Source organism: Mustela putorius, unplaced genomic scaffold, assembly GCF_011764305.1.
Source record: "Mustela putorius furo isolate JIRA1106 unplaced genomic scaffold, ASM1176430v1.1 tig00001075_pilon_pilon_pilon, whole genome shotgun sequence".
Taxonomy (NCBI): Eukaryota; Metazoa; Chordata; class Mammalia; order Carnivora; family Mustelidae; genus Mustela; species Mustela putorius.
Window position 1 is genome coordinate 2,247,126 of NW_025421560.1, and position 21,865 is coordinate 2,268,990.

At 42.0% G+C, this 21,865-nt stretch overlaps 1 protein-coding gene across 1 annotated transcript in view; it reads right to left on the minus strand.

The window, feature by feature from the left end:
• PCNX2 (pecanex 2) overlaps positions 1-21,865 on the minus strand; it is a 288,518-nt gene that overhangs the window by 82,204 nt on the left and 184,449 nt on the right. The window contains 1 exon segment of the mRNA XM_045087258.1: positions 3,440-3,548. Coding sequence (XP_044943193.1) covers positions 3,440-3,548 — 109 coding nt within the window.

Consider the following 21,865-nt stretch of genomic DNA (forward strand, 5'->3'; position numbering starts at 1 on the left):
TAATCCATTCTGGTGCTGATTTGTTTGGGTATCAAAAAGATCTCTATGGGGCTACAACTACATCCAATCCCTTTTATTTTGACCTGGGTTCACACACAGAGCTACAGAACAACGAGCTGCTGTGAGATCTGTCACCGCCATCCGTTTTCTCTTCATCGGAAAGCTGAAAATACCAAAATACCGGGTCACAAAACGCACCAAATAAACCATGACCCTTGTCTCGGGAAGAAAAGGGACCTGCACAGGGGATGTCATGGAGTAAAGGTACTGAAAAAAATGTGAGAAGGCAGAGCCACGGGAGGGATTTCTCTGATGGGAGGAGGGCTCAGGGTTGGGGGGTGGTGGTGTTGCAGAAAAACCAGGACAAAGCCCCATGGAGCTGGGGCTGGGCAGCCTCCCAGAGAGGCTGGCCCTGCTCTTCTCGTTGATTCTACGTATTTCCCCCAAGAGTATGTCGTCCATTTGTCAAACGCCAGACGCAATTAGCCAGAAGCTACATCAGGAAAGCCGTGTGAAGCTGCAAATGAAGTTCAATGTGGTGGGAAAGGAAACACAGTTTAACAGGTCCGAGGTAGGGCAGACATGGATAGGTGCCCCCGGAGGTTGTTTTATTTAGGGGGAGATTGATAAAGAAATGCAGCACGCTCGGGCCAGATATGAAAGCCTGTGGCTGTAGCTGCTTGGGCAACGCCAGGAAATGGGGACTCCAATGACAGCCCACGCAGGAGCCCTCTTGGTTTCTTTCCCACGGGGACACGGTGACTCTGTCAAAAGCTTGTTGTAGTGTACAGTTAAAATGAAAACATCTACGTCAGTCCTTGAAGTTAGAAACAAATCATCCGAAGCTCGAAATGATGTTCCAAAGAGAAATTCTGCAGGCTTCCCAGTACACACGTATAACAGAAATGATCTGGCTGTGCCTGCGTAACTACTAGAAGACAGTGGTCCTACATGGTCTGTACACATAGTTAAAGAGGGAGCATTCGCGTCCCTCCCTGGAGGTTACCAGCTCAGACACTAAGAGAGGATGTGCTAGTACTGGAAAAAGCAATTTACTAAACAGTGCCCCGCTGGCCTGAACGCTAATTCACTTCCAAAATGGAGCAAATTAGTCCCTTCCTGATGCCAGGATTGAACCCACAGCTTCTTAATAGAGTGATAAAATAATTAACATTTCAGAATTAGTCAGGATCCAGGCCTGGTGCTTAGGAACCTCAGGGCTTAGGAACCTCAGCATACACACCCGGTTTTCTAAAAGATTTCTCTTATTGTATTCAGAATGGTACAATATTGGCTTCCAGATAACCCGTATCTACCTTTACAACTAGTCAAAGATGGGAAGGTGTCCTGGGACAAGGGGGGAGGGGGTGACAGGTCCTGTCAGCTGTCACAAGACTGCAGTTGTCAGGCTCTAAGGTTACTTGGAAGGCTCTGTATCTTGCGGGGGGGGGGGTGTTGGTGGTGTGGATGTCACTATCAGGAGCAGGTTTAGGAACAAAAGCACAGGGACCCATCGAGCGTCCTCAAACAGAGCCACCAAAGGCCCAACGAAATCTACATCTCAGATGTTCACTTTCTTGAGAATGAGTCCGCCCACCAAGAAAACACTTAGATTTAACAAGCGCCGTGTGCCATGTGACGTAGACACTAACGCCGTTTTTATTCTTAGAGATGTTAAGCACCAGATACAAAGTGCTTGTGCACGAACCAACGCACACCAACAGGTCAGGTAATTGAAAGCTATGGCTCCCAGAAGGGTCCTAACTCAGCTGCGGAACCACAAGGAGTAATTAGCATCGCTGAACTCATCTAACGAGGCATAAACAGGCACAAGAAATGCTACAGATCTGCGTGGGACTGAAGTTAGGATGAAACTGGGATTCACATTCTTTGTGCAGCTTCTCGACCCCAAATTTGCTTCACCCCATAGTTCTCATTCAGTAAACAGGCTTTCAACTCTAGGTAGGATGCCTGAGACGCACTTCAGAAATAAATAACTATCACCTCTCTTTGAGCTTGCTGTCTTTGTTTTAAAGGGCTCTTTAGAAAAACCAAAATTACTGGTATTGTAGAAAATGATTGCAGTTTGAGGGAAAAAGTGGCGGAGGAGCTCCCTCACACTTTGCAGTTTTTTTTCTTCCTTAGCTTGTTCTGCCAAATAACCTTGAAACATTTCAGAAATATCAATGCAGGTCTAAGAATAGGAGCACAGAACACCGTGCATTGTAAGACCAGCTCCTGGTATGCTTGAAAGATGCTTGGAGAAGGGCACTGTTAAAAGCCTAGAATATGTTATCCTTTAACGATTACCCTACATATGTTTCCCTGCCTGTTCACGAAGTCCAGGTCCCGGAGACCGCTCGTGAGTTGTCTTAATGAGCCCTGTATGGACATTGTATGGAAGGAAGTTCTAGAACTGGGGGTCACACACGCCAGAGGGTAAGGATCCCAGGCAGGCTTTTGAAGATGAACACTCCAGGATCCACGCCCTGAAACATGATTTTAGAATTATGTGCTGGGCTCAGGGATTTCGTTATTTAACAAGCTCCTTTAGGAACTCCGAAATAAGTAATTCCCGAAGTGCATCGTGGAAAGCACACATTTAGAAAGTATAAATGAGGTGGGAAGGAAAACCTTTGAGGGAAAATTTGAGGCCTCAGTCTAGGCTATTTTTGTCTAATCTCTGTCTCTTCAAGCATATTTTTTCTTTTTATTAATCTCTCTCTCCTTATGCACACACCCTACATACAATTTCACTATCTGTGTCAAAGGGATCTCTCCAAGGAGGGTCTCAAGATTGTTTTGAAGTAAATAAAAACTAATTATCATTATGGAAACACTTAAAAGCAGACAAAGCAACCAAATGAATGTACGAATGGTAAAACTAGGGTTCTTGGCTAAGAGCAGCTACAAAACGAAACCATCTATTAGTTCTCTCATCTTTAGAAGACTTTGGGTAATTCTATGTGTATCTAATTCTGAGTTTTGAATATTACTCAAGTATGTGATTACCAAGCTGTATCCTAAGATGGTGTTAGATAATCTATAACAGTCTATCAGAGCCATCAGCCCTATCTACCGTGTTTAATAATAGCAGACTGAATTACACTATTTTGCACTGAGTCACCTGAACCATTTAAGCAGTAACTTTCCATTTAAGAGAGGATAAACTTAATGCAGATCTGGGCGTGGGAAATGGAAGAATAAGAGAAAAATAAAGTAATCCTGGCGAGGCATTAGGAAGCAGGAGGGGTTCAAAATTAAGCAATGACTTCGAAAGCTAAGTGGCCCAAGGGGAATCTGAAGTGCCTCCCTGGGTCCCGTTAAAATGTAATCTTAAAGTCTTGCAAATCTTTTCATTGCCAGGGCTCCGTGGAAAGCATGCTTCTGTAAACTGTGACTCCCAGCTCACTGATGAAAACGGAAGCACAAAGGATACGAGGGATGGCAAAGAGCTGAGCAAACACGTGAAATGAAGACCCCCAGGCCATCTGCCACGGAGCCACGTAGGTCAGGACGAACTGCAACTTGTGAAGCAGGTCCCCGAGCTGAAAGCAGAAGAAGGAAAAGATTCATCAGAGAAGAGCACCGACACCCGGGGTGGTGGCCGAGTCAAGGTCACTTACAGCGGGGAGGGGGCGGCCGAGCCGTTGCTCCCCCTCTTGCTCTTACCGTCCCTTGTCCTACAGGCAAGGCAGCCATATTGGGAAATTTTAAAACAGCATCAAGATGATCTGAGGGGTTCCCGTCCCCAGGTTAATGACTCCAGTCAACGGGTGCGTCTCTTGCCTCTCTTGGAGGATCACTCATAGTTTGCTCTTCCTGCCTTCGGATTGGGGCTTTTAGGGGAGAGTCATATAGAAACCCGTCATCATGGCCACTGTTCAACTTAGTGCCCTTCGGCAGCTCTTGACCAAGAAAAGAGCTCTGTGCCATTGAAATGCCAGGTACAAGGCGTTTCAGGAAGCCAAGCTGGGCTACCGAAGCTGCTGCGTTCGCTCCATGAGGCAGACGAGAATGAGTGGGCCAGGCCAGGGCCCTCTGCTCTCTGTGCTACTCACAGACTGATGACCCCCCGATGCGGAACCCATGGCTGTCACTTCCATGCGCAGTGAGCATCCTCCCCAGATTCCATCTACACACTAGCTATGCCTCCTGGAAACTTCCAGCACACGTGTTTGCTCCTAGACTGGTGAGCATGCAGGGTCATAAAAATACATTCCTCAAGGCCAGGATGTGAAAAGAGAACAAATGAAATTCTTTCTTTCTTTCTTTCTTTCTTTCTTTTTTTTTTAAGATTTTATTTATCTGTGAGAGAGAGAGAGCACAAGCAGGGGGGAGCAGCAGGCAGAGGGAGAAGCAAGCAGAGGGAGAAGGAGGCTCCCAGCTGAGCAAGGAGCCCGATCCGAGCTGAAGACAGATGCTTAGCTGATTGAGCCACCCAGGCGTCCCCAAGTGAAATTCTTAATTAGGCCAACAGGTGTTAAACGCAGGACAACAGAAGACCACCATGAAAAGAAGGTGAAGATGGGAAGCAGGGCCATTAAGGGCCATTCTTTGCACGTCGAGGATGCCCCCACCGCACAGGAACTTAATCTCCTCCCCAAGTCCCACCATGGGGCACCCGGGTGGCTCAGTGGGTTAAAGCCTCTGCCTTCGGCTCAGGTCATGATCTCAGGGTCCTGGGATCGAACCCCACATCAGGCTTTCTGCTCAGCAGGGAGCCTGCTTCCTCCTCTCTCTCTGTCTACCTCTCTGACTACTTGTGATCTCTGTCTGTCATATAAATAAATAAAATCTTAAACAAACAGACAAAAAGAATAGGAGTCTGGGAAAGAAACACCGACGTCTGGTTCTCGCTGGTAACTTTTCACTATCTTCACTCCTGCTCACGTGCATTGGCCTCAGAGGGCTGAGTGCAACTGGCTTCCAAATTCTTTCAGAAAGTCCGCCTTAGTTCTACCTGGGGTCGGGTCAAGCTTCCGGAATCCATTCTGGATGGGACTGCCAGCTCCCAGTGCCTTAGACAGTCTATCAGTTGACAGTATGGTAGTTTATACTGTTACGTCTGCTCAAGGTCACATCTCGTAGGTTCACAGACTAAAACAGTCTTCTCCCTACGACCTGATTTTTCCACCAGTCAGCAGGTGACTTGTACAGACTGAGAGACAATCCTAACACTGACTCAAACCCTTGACTCACTTCTCTTAAGACCAAGTGTTTTCTTTAAAGCCCAATATCATTTCCTTTCATGCCCGTCATGAACCCAATGAGAAAAGGAACCGGCGGATCACCAAAAGTGAATTTAACACGTGACACTGAATTATAACAAAAGCCAAAGTCCTGAGAAGTGATGCCAAGCTCTCTTGCATTCAGTGGTGCAGTGACACCTAACTGAATGCACACAAAATCCCTCTGAATCGGAAACCCTCTGGTCGCTCCACTGTCAAGTCTAGGTATTCAGAATGAACCCTGTGACTTGTGCCTAGGTGAAAACTACGGGCCCGAACAAGATTCCCATATGTGACGCGTGGCCCCCCAAATACCGGACCCGTGAATCGGGGGTTATGGAGAGTTAGCCCCGGAGGATTTTCCATGTATGACTATATCCTGGGAGGCTTTTAAGCCATCTTGTGAAAAGCTGGTAAGTAGGTCAGGCATAGCAACTACAATCAGACAGGAGCCTTAGGGAAAGCTCATCTGCAAGTTTAAAGCTCTAAGTGAAACGTGGCTGCATTATGATTTGATGAATCTATTACAATTATTTTTTGCTTAGCACCGCGAGTGGTATTTACATATAAGCAAAACCAGTCATCAGGCACGTGCACTCTCGCGCTCTAATTGCTGCTGAGACCCCAGGTATCTTTGTTCTTTTTCTGTGTCGATGCCTCAGCTTTTTCATAAACATCGTGCAGAATAAAATACAAGTTTTGTGAAAGATTTTCAATCTGAGGCTCAGAAAATAGATGGGGCTGTTCTCACTGAAGAAGCCCGCACTCCTGAATGCCAGTTCTTTGCACGTCTAGGATGCCCCCACCGCACAGGAACTTAATCTCCTCCCCAAGTCCCACCATAAAAGGGCTATGCTCTGTGGCAGGTGTCAATGCGGTATGATGTTTAAGAGCATGGGCTTGAGGACAGGCTGCCTAAGCATGAACCCCAGCTGGCATCGGCCTCAGGGAAGATAACAGTACTTCCTCACAGTGTTCTGAGAATCAAGTGACATCGTCTTTCTTCAGAACTTAAACGAGCACCTAACAATTATAAACGTAATATGAGAATCAGACACAGAGACATTGGAACAAGTAGAGGTTGTCTTTTGAGGATGTACTTAACTCGCAATCAGGAAATCCTAGAGCCCCCCCTTGCCCCGCTGCCCCTTTAAAACAATGGAAACTTAACCAAGTCTAGGTCCTCCTGGTTTCCAGAAGAGGAAAGGAGACTGGGGGGGGGGGGCTGCTGGCTGAGGTCAGAGAGTGAGTCCCTGGCCCCTATGAAACCAGTGAGCGAAGTGCCTGCCTGGCAGTAGGTATTTCTACTCCAAATCTTACCAGTGTCTCCTTAAGGCTAGGAACCCTTCTTAAAGACAGCAGCAGGAAAACGTGCCTGACATGCAGCAGCAAAGGACGGCAACTCCTCTACCTAGGCCTTCCTGCTGACAGGCAAGGGACAGGGTCCCAAGCATGGACATGACAAATGTGGCTGCAGCCACCAGCAGGGACCACTTCTCCATGCGCTCAGGGACGAAGAGCTCTGATCCATCCTGGAACATTGCGTTCAGTGTATATGCCCAATTAATAAAACATGACACCCCCCAACAAGCCTGGAGACATTCAAGTGGCTCTCAGAAAGGCAGACCTCTTGGTTCCCTGAGTTTCTTGAACACACAGCTCCAGGAAGATAGATACGGCTTACCTCGTTTATTCTTAGAAGTGTGGAGAGGTGCGTTCCAGGTTAAAAAGACCCAGCTTTATATTTTCCCTTCACACTTCGTCCTTCTTTTCAAGAGTGAAATCAAGTGAAAGAATGAAAAATCTGTGGGTATTCAAAAGGTGATGCCTAAGCACAAAAGGAAGCCTTCGTGTGGACCATCAATGGAAAGTGTGTATGAAAGGGCACTTGGAGTCCTCGTACACCATTGTGTATAAAATCATGAAGTATTTAAGATGAGATTGATTCAGTGGAAATAACAACATTAACACATTTCTAGGAAGTGCCACATACAGCATAACATTGCACCAAAGCACTTTAAATAAAAATCCCACTTAGATGAGCTATGAAAATACATCTCTATAGACAGTTCAAAGACTCTGTTGTTATGAAGCTTATCTCACTTCTAATGCTCTGATTCTAAGATCCTAAATCTCAGCCCTATGACAGTACAATAAACTTCACAAGTTACCCAAGTAGGACTCTAAGGGAAAACAAAATCATGTGGGCCTTTTCCACTGAAAACATTAGGAAAAGAGTAAATAAGGTCACAGTAGAATAATTCTGGCTATTTCCCAAAGAAAGACACCATAAATAGTCTCACTTCCAATTATCCTTTCAGGGAATATCTTTTCCATTAGGTGTGGACAGTGCTGTTATACCTCTGCAACAATTCACAAACTATGTTAAGAATAATGTTACTAAATAAAGATGATCCAATGCTTTTCCTTGCCAATACATTCTGAAACAAAATGTGTGCCATCTTTCCTGAGGGGACTCCCTCCCCTGCTGACAAGATAACTCACAATTTGTTGGACATTTTGATACTGAACACTATCTTAGGGAGATGCCCATATGCTATTCCATTTGATTAAAGTGGAATTTTCCTTCCCAATCCCAAACACCAGCTTTCCTCCTATGACTCTAACCCTAACCCCTACTGTCTCCCAGATTAGCTGTATCACGTAAATTTTCTTCCTTCTTTTTTTGCTTTCTGCGGTCAGAATCAGCTGATATCCTTCTCAGAAAGATATGCAGCTTGTGATTATGAATGTGTGGGCGTGAGAGGCATGTAGGACTGAAAGGAGTCCCAGAAACCAGCTGCTGAGTCAAAGATGCAGAGTTCGGGATGAGAGAACACAGAGGGAATAGAGACTCTTGAGTGCTTGGGAAGGAGGTGATGTGAGGAGTAGAAAATTCTTCAAGAAGGAATGGAAAAAGTAAAGCTAGTAACACCTCAAATGTGGGATACCACCTTTTGGGGGAGGGGGAGCACCCTTCTCACAGAATAACAGAAAACAGAAAGCATGATAATTAAGTAGGTGGACATTAGATTTAGAACATAAATATTCTCAAATAAAACCCAAGAAGATGAATTAGAATTTTATAAGTTAAGTAAACATATTCAAGTAGGGTGGGTACAAGGGGTTAGAAGACTGAATTTCAGAAGGTCAGTAACAGATTCTACCTCTGTATACAAGGTGTGTTGGGATTTTATTAAATAGCATATAGTTTAACAAAATATCTATGTGATTCAGGGAGCATGCATAAAGATTACTGCCCCATGGCAAAAATAATAGAAATAATCTAAAAGATGGTAGGGACAAAATGTAATTAATAGCTGAAGTCAAAGGAAGGGAAAACTTCGAATAGTCAGAACAAAAAGGGAATTTAAGATGAGAAAGTTAGGGGCACATGGGTAGCTCAGGCGGCTAACATCTGCCTTCAGCTCAGGTCATCATCTTGGGGTCCTACAATGGAGCTCCACATTGCGCTCCCTCCTCAGTGCGGAGGGGCCTACTTCTCACTCTCCCTCTGCCACTCCCCACCCCACTCATGCTCTTTCTCTCAAATAAACAAAACGTTTTTAAAAAAACAAAATAAAATGAGAAAATAAGTCTGAAATGACACTGGAATGACCCTAAGAGGATACAAACATAGATGTGGACTTTAGCAGCCCAAGACATGGATTTTAATGGACTTGAAGGGCTTGTGGCCATGCCCACAAAGAAAAAAAAAAGTGAATTAGAAAAACCCCACCTACCATTGCTGGGAAAAAGCAAAAAACTTTGCCTTCTTCCTAATATAGAATAGAATCTGTCATCCATTATACACCAAAACCTTAGCCATCATAATGTAGAAGAGGGGAATTTAAATTTAAACTACTCCAGAAACATAAAAAAGCCAAGTGGCTGTAAATAAAAAGTAAGGGAGGATGAAAAAACTATCTTATAAAAATAAATGCGCACACGGTCTTCAAGGATACTTCCACAACCATATTATATAGGTCTCCCACAGATAAAACAACAATCTCCCACTGAAGATTAGTCCACAACGAAAATTATAAACTATGAAAGGAAAATGAGCAAATGAGAAGAAACCAGTAAATTCAACACACAAGATAATTAGCATCCCAAGAATTTTATGTAATACAGTAATATAAAAGAATTAAATAAATAAGTAAAAAGCTGACATAAAAAGTAAATAATACTAAGAGTAACATAATATGAAGAATGAACAAATGGAATTGAAAAAGAAATGCCAATTCTAGAAATGAAAAGTGAAGTCATTAAAATTAAAAAAAAAAAAAAAAGCGGTGGTTTAAAAGCAAATTAGTTACAGTAAAACAGAAAGTAGAGAAATAGAGACCTGAGTAAGTTACCTAGAACACAGCACAGAGAGAGAAAAAGATTTTTTTTTTTTAATCTGAAAGGCTAAGAAATACACATGACAGAGTAAGAAGACATTACATATGTCCATTTGGAATTTCAGAAAGTATAGAGAGAAAGAGGAGAGAAAATATTTAAGAGCAAATGACTCAGAATTTCCCAGAACTGAGGAAAACATGAGTCCTTAATTGCAGAAGTACATCAAGTCTTGTAAAGGATAAATAAAAAGAATCCACAAAATGCATAACATCAAAATCAAAGAGAAAAATCTTTTTTACAGATTACATCCAAAAAATTTTTGGATAATAACAGATTTCTCATTAGCAAAAATATATGGCAAAAGACAGTGACATAATGTTTTTAAGGTTTTAAGAAAGATGATCAAGTTAGAATTTTGAACAGAACTTCAGTATCATTTAAGTACGAGGTAGAAATGAAGACCTTTTCAAAGACTGAGAGAATTGATTACTCAATAGAACTTTGCAGGGAAAAAAAAAAAATTTAAAAAAAACGTGCTACAGGAGGAAGAAAATTTAACCCTGAACAAAGAGGGAACATACGAGAATAATGTTGAGAAAAGAAATGGCTAAAATGTCAGAATCTCAATATTTGGATTAAACAATCACAAAGCTAGTAATTCAACTGAAGTAGAACCAAGTACAGGATGTCATAAATATTTAAGAAATGAGAGGGGAATTTGGAGTTAAAATGTTGTCTTTGGATTGTTTGAGAGGAGGGAAGAGATTTTGATTAATTTTCTATGCTAATCAAATGTGCTTATTAATAATTGAAGAGTAACCTCTAAGCCACCAAAGTATTCAATCTCTGAGGTGTGTCACAATCACCCAGAGAGCTTGTAAAACAAAGACCCTGGTTCTCACCTGCAGAGGCTCTGAATCAGTAGGTTTAGGATGGAGCCCAAGAATAACTTCCCCTATGATGCTGATGCTGCCTATCTGGGGACCACACATTGAGACTCACTGCACTAAAGGACCAGAATCAGAATATTCAATTTCCAAAGCACTGGAGGAAAAGGGAATTTCTAAAAAGTCTATTCCATTCAATAGAAGGCCAGAAAGAAGGGGTAATGGGACAAAGAAGAAGCACACATATGAAGCAAAAAATGGGAAAGAAAAAAAGTGCAAACATATCAGTAATCACAGTAAAGGTAAATGAATAAAATTTACCTATAAAAATATAAAGATTCTCAGTATGCTCAGTATTAATACAGATTCTCTGTATTAAAAAGAAGTCTTGGGTGCCTGGGTGGCTCAGTTGGTTAGGCGACTGCCTTCAGCTCAGGTCATGGCCCCAGAATCCCAAGATCGGGTCCCGCATTGGGCTCTCAGCTCCATGGGGAGTCTGCTTCTCTCTCTGACCTTCTCCCCGCTCATGCTCTCTCTCACATGAATGAATAAAATATTTAAAATAAAATTAAAATAAAAATAAAATAAGAAGTCTTGCTAGATGCTTTTATAAGAAATTTTAAAATGACTTAGAAAGTTTTGGGGCGCCTGGGTGGCTCAGTGGGTTAAGCCTCTGCCTTTGGCTCAGGTCATGATCTCAGGGTCCTGGGATCGAGCCCCGCATCGGGCTCTCTGCTCAGCAGGGAGCCTGCTTCCCTCTCTCTCTCTCTGCCTGCCTCTCCATCTACTTGTGATTTCTCTCTGTCAAATAAATAAATAAAATCTTAAAAAAAAAAAAAAAAGACTTAGAAAGTTTTAAGTAAAAGGGTGAAAAAAAAAGATGCCAGATATATTCCAAACAAAAGAAAGCTTGCTTATCTATATTAATACTAGACAAAATTGATTTTCACTCAAAAAAAGGATAAAAATCAGTACATCGTGATAAAGGGAAGAGTCATGAGGAAGATGACACGATTGGAATCTACGCACTTAGCTAAATAGTTTCAAAATATCTAAAGTCAAAGTGAACAGAATTACAAGGTAGGATTACAAATCTGCCATGAGAGGTGGAGTTTAGGACACGCATCTCAGAAAATAATAGCTTAAAAGACGTTAAATAAATAAGCATAGAAAACATTTGGCCAATAGAATTCATAAGCATAAGCTCTAAGAGATATATATGTATTAGAATCCTGCAGTCAACCAAAAGAGAATAAAATGTTGAAGCATATATACATTTATAAGAACTGATGACTTATGGATAAGAAGTCTTAAGCAATGTTAAAACTTAATACCATGCAAACTTCTTTGCAATCACATTAGGAGTCAATAATAAAATGAACGCAGAATAACAGGAGCAAGTATCACAAACTTTGCATTTAAGTATATTCTCAACAAATATGACACTGCATTAAATAAAAATGATAACATTTAGAAAATATTTAAAAATGAATAAAAATAAGGGGTTCCTGTGTGGTTGAGCATCTGACTCGTGGTTTCAGCTTAGGTCATGATCGCAGGGTCATGGGATTGAGCCCTGACTTGGGCTCCAAGCTCAGCGTGGAGCCTGCTCAAGATTCTCTCCTTCTCCTCCTGCCCAACCCTCTCTGTTTCTCTCTTCAAATAAATTTTAATTAAATGTTTTTTAAAAATGAATTACAATAAAAAGCAGTAGTACCAATCATAACAGGTGGGACTCAGCTAAAGCACTTTGTAGAGGAAAAAATATAGCCTTAAAATGTGCATCTTAGAAAAACTTCACAGTTTATATTGGGAGGCTATTTTTAATATAAAAAATGGACAAGAATATGGTAAGAAAGGAAAATATAGATGTTCTTATCTATTAATATAAATGTAGAACTCCTTGATAAAGTATTTTCAAAATAAATCTATAAATGTATAAAAGTAACCATGATTAAATTTGGTTAATCTCATAATGGTTTAATACTAGAAGTAGGTCAATATAATTCACAAAATGAAAAAAAGTAAAAGAAGAAAACCCATACAATGCTCAATTCATACAGGAAGGATGTGGAAAATAAATTCAACACTCATTGAAACAAATCTCTTCCAATCTAGAAATAAAAGACTTCTTCTTAAACCTAATAAAAAATATCCATGCCATATCACATTCAATGCCATATTTAGTAGTAAAATATTAAATATCAGAATTATTCAGGCAAGAGGTGTCAATCAAGCCTTATGAATATGACTAGCCTCTACCAGAAAAGTGAAAGTAGAACCATTAAGGGAGACTAAAGTCTAGGGAAGGAAGAAAAAGGAACCTGGGGCAATAATTTATAGTTTATCACCTGTGAAGTGCAGTTTGGAAAAAGGAAACTGAGGAGAGAAACGGGGATGATGGCAGATGAGAGTACCCAGCAGGGGGCGGCTATTTAGGCAAATGCATGTGCAGCTAATAACAGCAAATGCAACACGCCCTCATGCTTTGATTAGCTGACCTTATGCCACCAGACAAATTCAGACCCCTAGGAGAACACGACAGAAAATATCAGTTACGTTCCTACTTCATAACTGCTCATTAGTGTGTCCACAAATGCAAATGAAGTCACCCTTGCACAGTGAAATTTTATAATCTACCAAGAGCTGTGAATGCACAAAAACTAAAAGGTCGTTTCAAGATCCCTGAGTACTAGGAATTAAATGGAACCCAGCATCTCTGGGAGTGTTTCCAGCAGGGGTGTAGTCTCTGTTATGTGGGGGATGGGGGGGTGCATCACTACGGAAGGAGACAAGGAGGGACTCAAGGTGGAAGAGACAAGAGTGAGAGACTTACCTTCAGTCTCTAAGCAGCCTGTTCACATTGACCTTGGAGTGAAGTAATAGAAACCCTATAGTTTATGCATACATCCTGCCTGATTTTCCATTCCTTAATCCTTTCAATTCCTTATGTTCAGCTACCTTCATTCAGCTACCTTGATGATGTAGGATAGAGTTTTCCTGCCTTTGTTATGGATTTGATTTAAGAAAAGGCAGCTTTCTGGATTTTGTTCTGGGGGACTTCTTCCCTCTTGAAGTTCCTTATAATCCCATGGGTGGCAAATACTGACTTTAGGAAGAAGGTGCAAAGACCAAGTCCATAAGCCTCTAGGAGGACAGACAGTGCTTAGCATTTTAATGAGAGAGGGAAATACTACTATCGCATGCAGTTAAGAGGCAGCTTTTCCTCCAGCGAGTCTGAATGCCCTCCTGCCCATGCCATCCACCACATGCCTCTAGTACATCTCATTTATGTATTCTCCTGAGATCTGATACTTGTGCAAACATTTATCCTCAGTCTAGCTCATGTAGAAATAAAGTGATCCATGCAGTGATGTTCCATACGATGGAAGCCTTCTGCTTTCAGCACTTTTACCTTCAAAATGTATGTCCTTTTTGATAAAAATATAATAATAGTCTCACTTAAAAAATACCAAATAGCTCAGATTTGCATAAAGTGTAGGCAAAAAAGTTTCGTTATCCAGCTCTTTATGAATTAACTTCCAGTACAAGCCACACAGTTAATGATGGTTGAGGAGTTACCCTTCTTGGCATATTCTACCCATGCATATGTACAAATGTGTGTGTGTGTGTGTGTGTGTGTGTGTGTGTGTATTTTTTTTATTTAAACTAGATTACCAGTATATACTCCTCTGAAACTTGATGTTTTTTTTTTTTTTAAAACTTATTTATTTATTTTAGAGAGAGAGCACGAGCAGGGAGAGGCACTGAGGAAAAGAGGAAGACAATCTTCAAGCAGACTCCCCACTGTACACAGAGCCCAACACGGGCTCCTGAGATCATGACCTGAGCCAAAATCAAGATTCAATTCTCAACCGACTGAGAAACCTAGGTGCCCCAGAAACTTGATGTTTCTACCTTATATATCCAACACTGGTACAAACTGCTCTACCTAACCCCTAATTAGCTGGCTAATACTCCATTGTTCGGCTAGACAGCCTATTGAATCGTTACACCACTAATAGACATCTAGATTGCAAAAATTAATTTAAAACCACAGCTGAAGAAAATTTCATATGCTTATCTAAGACATCATGCAGAGCCAGTGCAGTGGCTGTTAATTCAGTATATTCACCAGACCTTGACCACTGGGGTGGACACATGATCTGCAACGGGCTCCCTAGTAATGCACAGAGGGGCATGTCAGACTACAACCCCCCTTCTACTCTGTACATGATAACTGAAGCCAGAGTAAGCAGGATCTGAGATACAGACAAAAGGTACACCCCTGCACTAAAAATCTGGCAGAAGGAAATTTGTGCTTAGTTCTAGGCATATAAACTATTTACTTTACTTGCTTGGGTCCTCCACAAGATGTCTAGTTTTCAACAAAAAAAGTATGACATCTACAAAAAGGCAAGAAAAAATATGCTCCAAAAAGACAAATCACAATCCAAGCAAGACTCTTATATGACACTTATATTGGAACTATCTGACAGGAAATTTAAAAGATGATGATATTTTAAGGGCTGTAACAGAAAAAGGTGTACAATATGAAAGAGTAAATGGATTATTTCAGCATAGAGATGGAAACTATATAAGGAAGACTCAAACAGAAATGATGGAAATGGAAACACTGTGACAGAGACACAATGCTTTCAGCAAGCTCATCATACTAACACAATCAAGGGAATGATCGATGAACTTGAGTATAAGTCAACAGAAATGACCTAAACTGAAACACAAAGATAAAACTGAGCCAATTCAAAAAAGAAAATATTCTTACACACACACACACACACACACACACACACACAAATGGATGAAAGACTGAAATATGATAACTGAAACCATGAAAATCCTAGGAGAGAACACAAGCAGTAACTTTTCTGACATCAACTATAGCAAATTTTTTCTAGATACTTCTCTGATGCAAGGGAAACCAAAGCAAAAAATAAGCTATTGAGAATATATCAAAATAAAAGCTGCTGCAAAGTAAAGGAAACAATAAAAAAAACTAAAAGGCAATCTATGGAATGGGAATAGATATTTGCAAATGACATATCCAATAAAGGATTAGTATCCAAAATATATAAAGAACTCATAAAATTCAACACCCCAAAACCAAATAATATGATTAAAATATGGGCAGGAGACATGAAGATATATCTCCAAAGGAGACATCCATATGGCCAACAGACACATGAAAAGATGCTCAGCATCACTCATCATCAGGGAAATCCAAATTAATACCACAATGGGACATCACTTCATACTTGTCAGAATGGCTAAACTCAACAAGACAAGAAACAACAGGTATTGGCAAGGATGTGGGGATAAAAGGAACACTCGTGCACTGTTGGTGGGAATGCAAACTGGAACAGCCACTGTGGAAAACAGGGTGGAGTTTCCTCAAAAAGGTAAAAATAGAACGTCTCTACAACCCAGCAATCACACCACTTGGGTATATACCCCCAAAAATACAAAAATACTAATTCAAAGAGATACATGAATCCCTATGTTTATTGCAGCATTATTTACAATAGCCAAGATATGGAAGCAGCCTGATTGACTGATGAATGGTTAAAGAAGACATAGTATGTATACATATAATGAAATATTATTCAGCCTTAAAAAAGGACAAAAATCTTGCCACAATGGCATAGATGGAGCCACAGGGTATAATGAAATAAGTCAGTCAGAGAAAGACAAATACCATGATTTCACTCATATGTGGAATTTAAGAAACAAAGCACATGAAGAAAGGGGAGAAAAAGAGAGACAAATCAAAAAATAGACTCTCAATAGCAGAGAACAGGCAGATGGTTGTCTGAGAGGAAGGGGTTGGGGGTAGGTTAAATAGATATTGGGGATTAAGGAGTGGCTTGTCATGATGAGAACCATGTACTGTACAGAACTGTTGAATCACTATATCATACACTTGAAAATAATAGAACACTGAATGTAAACTAACTGGAATTAAAATTAAAAACTAAAAATATGGGGCGCCTGGGTGGCTCAGTGGGTTAAGCCACTGCCTTTGGCTCAGGTCATGGTCTCAGGGTCTTGGGATCGGGTCCCGCATCGGGCTCTCTGCTCAGCACGGAGCCTGCTTCCCTCTCTCTCTCTCTCTGCCTGCCTCTCTGCCTACTTATGATCTCTCTCTGTCAGGTAAATAAATAAATCTTTTAAAAAAATAAATAAAAAATAAAAATATTACTGACTATCTAAAAGCTACATAACAGTATCAAAGTCTCTAACATATGCACAGTTTGGACGTTAGAAAAAAAAAGAGAAAGAGAACAGGAGAACAAAGAAGTACTTGAAGAAGTAATGGCCAAAATTGTCCAAGATAAAGACAGACACTGAGCCACAAATTCAAGAACAGATGACACGGGATAAATACCCAAAGAACAACAACAACAAACAACCCTACACAACTAGGCATGCCCTATTCAAATTGCTGAAAACAAAAGACAAAGAGAAAATCTTGGAGGCAACAACAATTACTGAAAGACACATTACACAAAGAAAAACAACGGTAAAAATTACAGAAGAATTACATCAGAAACCATGTAAGGCAGAAGGCAGTAGAGTGACATTTTTAAGTGCTAAAAGTGCTAAATGGAACAACATTATTTTAAAGATTTTACTTATTTGAGAGAGAGAGAAAAAGAGAGAACAAGCGGTGGGGGGAGGGAGAGGGACAAGCAGACTCTACAGTTAGTACAGAACCTAACATAGGGTTTGATCCCAAGACTTCAAGATCATGACCTGAGCTGAAATCAAGAGTCACACAGGTGTCCCTCAATGAAATGACAGTTTTAAGGGCAAGGTTGGGGTGGGGAAGGACCTTCAAAACAAAATTCTATACCCAGTGAGACTATCTTTCAAAACCGAAAGAGAAATACTGTCTCAGACAAACAAAACTGACCCAAGTTCATGGCTGATGGAACTATTCAAGCAAGTTTGGCACAAGAAATGTTATACAGTTTGGAAACCTGGATCTACACAAAGAAACAGAGCATCAGAAATGGAATAAGTGGCAATAAAATAAAAATGAAAAACATATTTTTTTCTTATTTGCAATTACTCTAAAAGGACACTTTTGCTCAAAAGCCTGAACAGTAATTCTGTATTACATGTTTATCAAACAAGTAAAATTAAATGCATGACAACAGCACAAAGAATAGGAAGGAAAACTATTGAAAGTCCTTACCCCACAAAGGAAGTGGCATAACATTTGAAGGTTCATTACGGTGAATTGGGATTTATATTTTTAATGTAAGAGCAATGACTTAAAAAAATAAGAGGCATAAACAATAAGTCAACAGAGAAGTAAAATGGAATTAAAAAGTAGTTCAAAGTGACATCTCTCCACGTTCTTCTTGTGACCCTGCGGGCCCACTGCCCTATCTAGTCGCTCTCTCCAGAGGTCCCCAACACCTGTGGCTTATAACTTCAAATCACATATAAAGTAGCGCAACATCCTGGTGACAAGAGCAGGGTTGGTGGGTCATGTAGACCTGGGATTCTACACCAGCCCTACCTCTCATGAGCTATGTGATCTTGGGCAAGTTTATGTCTCTGAAGCCCAAGCTTTCTCCTCTGCAAAGTAGATATGGGAATGGTATCTATCTCAGAAATATACTGTAAAGATTAAATGAGATAATCCAGGTAAGTTTTTATCTCAGGACTCAGCACGTAGTAAGTGCTCAATAAATGTAGTTTAGTTTATTTATGACCCTTATAGCATTGTTTCAAAAGTACTTTTTAGGAGCACCTGGGTGACTAAGTAGGTTAAGAGTCTGCCTTCGGCTCAGGTCATGATCTTGGGGTCCTGGGATCCAGGCCCACATCGGGCTATCTGCTTGGTGGGGAGTCTTGCTTCTCTCTCTGCCCCTCACCCCTGCTCGTACTCTCTCTGTCAAAAAAATAAATAAAATCTTTATTTTAAGTACCTTTTATATGTTTTTATCTCCTTTGTCCCCCACTGGGGGACATGCTTAGCAGCAGCAGGCCCTGGGTCTTATTTATAGTTGTACACTTATCTTCTAGCCAATAAGCAGTACAGGCAGGCACACAGTGGACATAAGTGCAGTGTTTTCCAGAAAATAAAATGGTGCATGAATGAAAGCTTCAGGTGATTTCCCAACTCGTCAAGAGATATGACCCAATAGCTATAGCAGGCATGGGTTTAGTGGAAATGTTCTTGTTGCTTCGAGCTTCTTATTACATGCCAGATCCTGGCAACACCCACAGGTTTTCCTTCTGCGTGCTATCTGCTCTCTTTCCCCCCCCCTGGAGGTTGTAGACCTACATAGCAGCCATCTCAGAATGATCAATACCCTTTCTCCAGACAGAAGCCCTGTGGGCTGGTCCATCAAAGCATTTCCAAAATTGATAGGTTAAGGACAGAAAGAATGGGAAAGTCTGTGATCTCAAAGTTCTTGTCCTAAATATGGGAGCCTGTTAAAAGACACGATTTGGAATCTGTGGATTCATATATTTACATATGTAGCACCAGGAGCCTCCCACGGGAGAGGATGGCAAATGCCCGTGCTTAGCCCTGTAAGGAAAATGCTGCCTGATGCAACCAAATTAAGTTCTCCCTTTGGGAAGCATTTTAAGGAGGGCACTCCCAACTGCTGAGTAGGAGAGGTTTTCAAAATTCTTTCAGAGGTACCTGGGTGGCTCAGTGGGTTAAAGCCTCTGCCTCTGGCTCACGTCATGATCCCAGGGTCCCAGGGTCCCAGGATCGAGCCCCGCATCGGGCTCTCTGCTCAGCAGGGAGCCTGCTTCCCCCTCTCTCTCTGCCTGCCTCTCTGCCTCCTTGTGACCTCTGTCTGTCAAATAAACAAAATCTTTAAAAAAAAAATTTTTTTTCAGTGAGGAGAGTCCAGCACTGTCACTGCTCCTGAATTCTCTGAAGCCGCTCTCATAGGTTTTGTGTGCCCTGGACACACATCCTTTCGCCATTCCTGTGAAGACTGACCAGCAGTGGCTCTTCAGTGCTCTGGCTTAATGAAGGCACATCACCACTGCCCTGACGGGAGGACGGCAACACTGGGCCGGCGAACAGCCTCCTGCAGGAGAGAAAGCTGTGAACTTAAAAAAAGAGAGAGAAAAAAAAATGGGAGCGGACCCTGGGTGGCTCAGTCTGTTAAGCATCTTCCTTTGGCGCAGGTTATGATTCCAGCGTCCCAGGACTGAGCCCCACCTCGGTCTCCCTGCTTAGTGGGGAGTCTGCTTCTCCCTCTGATCCTCTCCCTATCGTTTTCCCCCCAACCTCTCTCTCGCAAAAATAAATAAATAAATAATACAATAAAAAAAAATGGGAGCCTGTAAATACTTCTTTAACACATTAACAGGGATGCACTTAGCTATATAATACAGATCTTTGAACATTATTAAGTCCATGTATTTTTTTTATAGTATACTTTTATGGGAGATTATAAGAAGCCTGAAGGGGAAAAAAAGGTGTGACTTGTGCATACCAGGCTTGAGGCCCCAAAGAGGGAGGAAAAACCGATCCTTACTTTGAAGGTAGAGGTTGAGTTGCTGCTAGCATCCATTTCAGCCCTACATCCCTTCCCCAGAAATAAATTATAGTAACTTGCATGGTTTGAGTTAAGGGAAACTCGTCCCTTTGATGTGTGGGTGATGTACTGGGGAGGGGAAGACAAGAAAGTTGATGTGTTAGGCTATAAATCTCAACTAAAGGATGTCTGGGACTGTTCAGGTACCTCCCAGCTGTGACATGACACAGTTAAGAGCTGGCCAGTTGGATAACAACAGCTTGTCGCTCCTGAGAGAGATCTACAGTATAGCTGGGTTGTGATTTACCCCCCACTTTGCAAGAGGTGCTCAGCTGACTCGAGAGCACAAAGCAAACCACTGACAGCAGAGAAGCCAGTCCTGCTGGCCATGTGTTCAGCTCAACAGATTTATAGGAAGCCAAAAAAATAAAGACACACACCATGAAAAGCCTGAGGAGAGAACTCTACGTGACCCACATGCTCAGTCTAAAACCTGCCCTCCTTCCTCATACCCCCCGGCCTCTGCTCTGTGAATCATCATCTCCCTAGAATAATAAAATGTCATCCAATCACCACATCCAAGCTGAGACTTCATTTTTCAAAAAAAACAGTTTTCCCAACTCTCAGCTCTCAACTGATTTCCATTTATACGTGTTGAGTGATCACTCTGACCGGGCATTTTGTTAGATGTTGCAGGAAGCAGGAAACAAATAAGCAACCCACGGTCCCACCATTTGAGGAGTTTCCAGTCGCTTTGGGAACACGAGCACCTCGGGCCGTATTCTGTTTCTAGATGCAGTGCATGGCTTGTGAAATTTTTCTCCTGCACCGTCCCAAGTGGTAACAAGTGACCATGGATCCCTGAGAGCCTGGGAGGTGGCCTGTGTTTCTGAGGTGGCTTTATCAACCTCCTACAAACCGTTCTATACTCCTGTCCTTGGGCAGAGTGGGACCGAGTTCAAGTCACCCGCAGAAAGAGGGACTTTGGCTAAATTACCCAGTAGTCAGTGCACGGGAGAAACATTCAGCATCACACAGAGGTTTACAGCTCACTCCTGTGCACTTGGCCCTGATCTGGAAATTGGGACACATCGGTACACAAAACAGGCAAAGATTTTTCACGCTTGTGGAATTTACATTGTAGCGGAAGGGACACTAAAAGCGTAAGTCAGTCAGTGAGGGAGCATGTTCAGAGGTGGTGAATGCTGTCAGTAGTCAGGGTAGGTCTGATTCGAGAAGGGGAAATCCCAGCCCAGCCAGGAAGGAGCTGACGGGGGGAGTCCAGGGGACATGTGGGGAGAAGCATTTTTAGGCTGAAGCGAGAGCCAGAGCAAGAGGCCCTATATGGGAGCATGCTTCGCACCATTCCTGTGGAGGAATGCTAAGGAGAGCTGGGGTAAACAGGAAGAGAAGAGGACAGGAGGCGAGAACAGCGAAGGGGACGCAGCTGGTGTCGGTCAGTGGGTCTGTGTAAGGGACCTGACCTTTGCTCTCTGTGAAACGGGGAGCCGTGTCAGACTTCTCAGCAGGGGCAAGATCCAGTTTGTGTTTTAGAAGAAAAACTCGAGGGACTTCTAGTTTTAGCTCCACCATGAAAAAATATGGAGAGGTGTTATTTCCACTTTTGCATAAGAAGAAGCAAAATGGACAGAGTATCAATATTTCTTAGAGCTATCAGACAACTGATGTCCCAGCGAGAGCTGCCTCTCTGGAAGGCTCGATGCGACCTGCTCATATGGGGCAGAAGCTGCTGAAGCCATGAACTGGTAGGGACACCTAAACAGTTATTCTAGCAAACTCTTAGAGGCTGAGTGTGGAGTAGCACAAAATTTAGAAGCCCCTGGGCACCACAGTCTTAGGG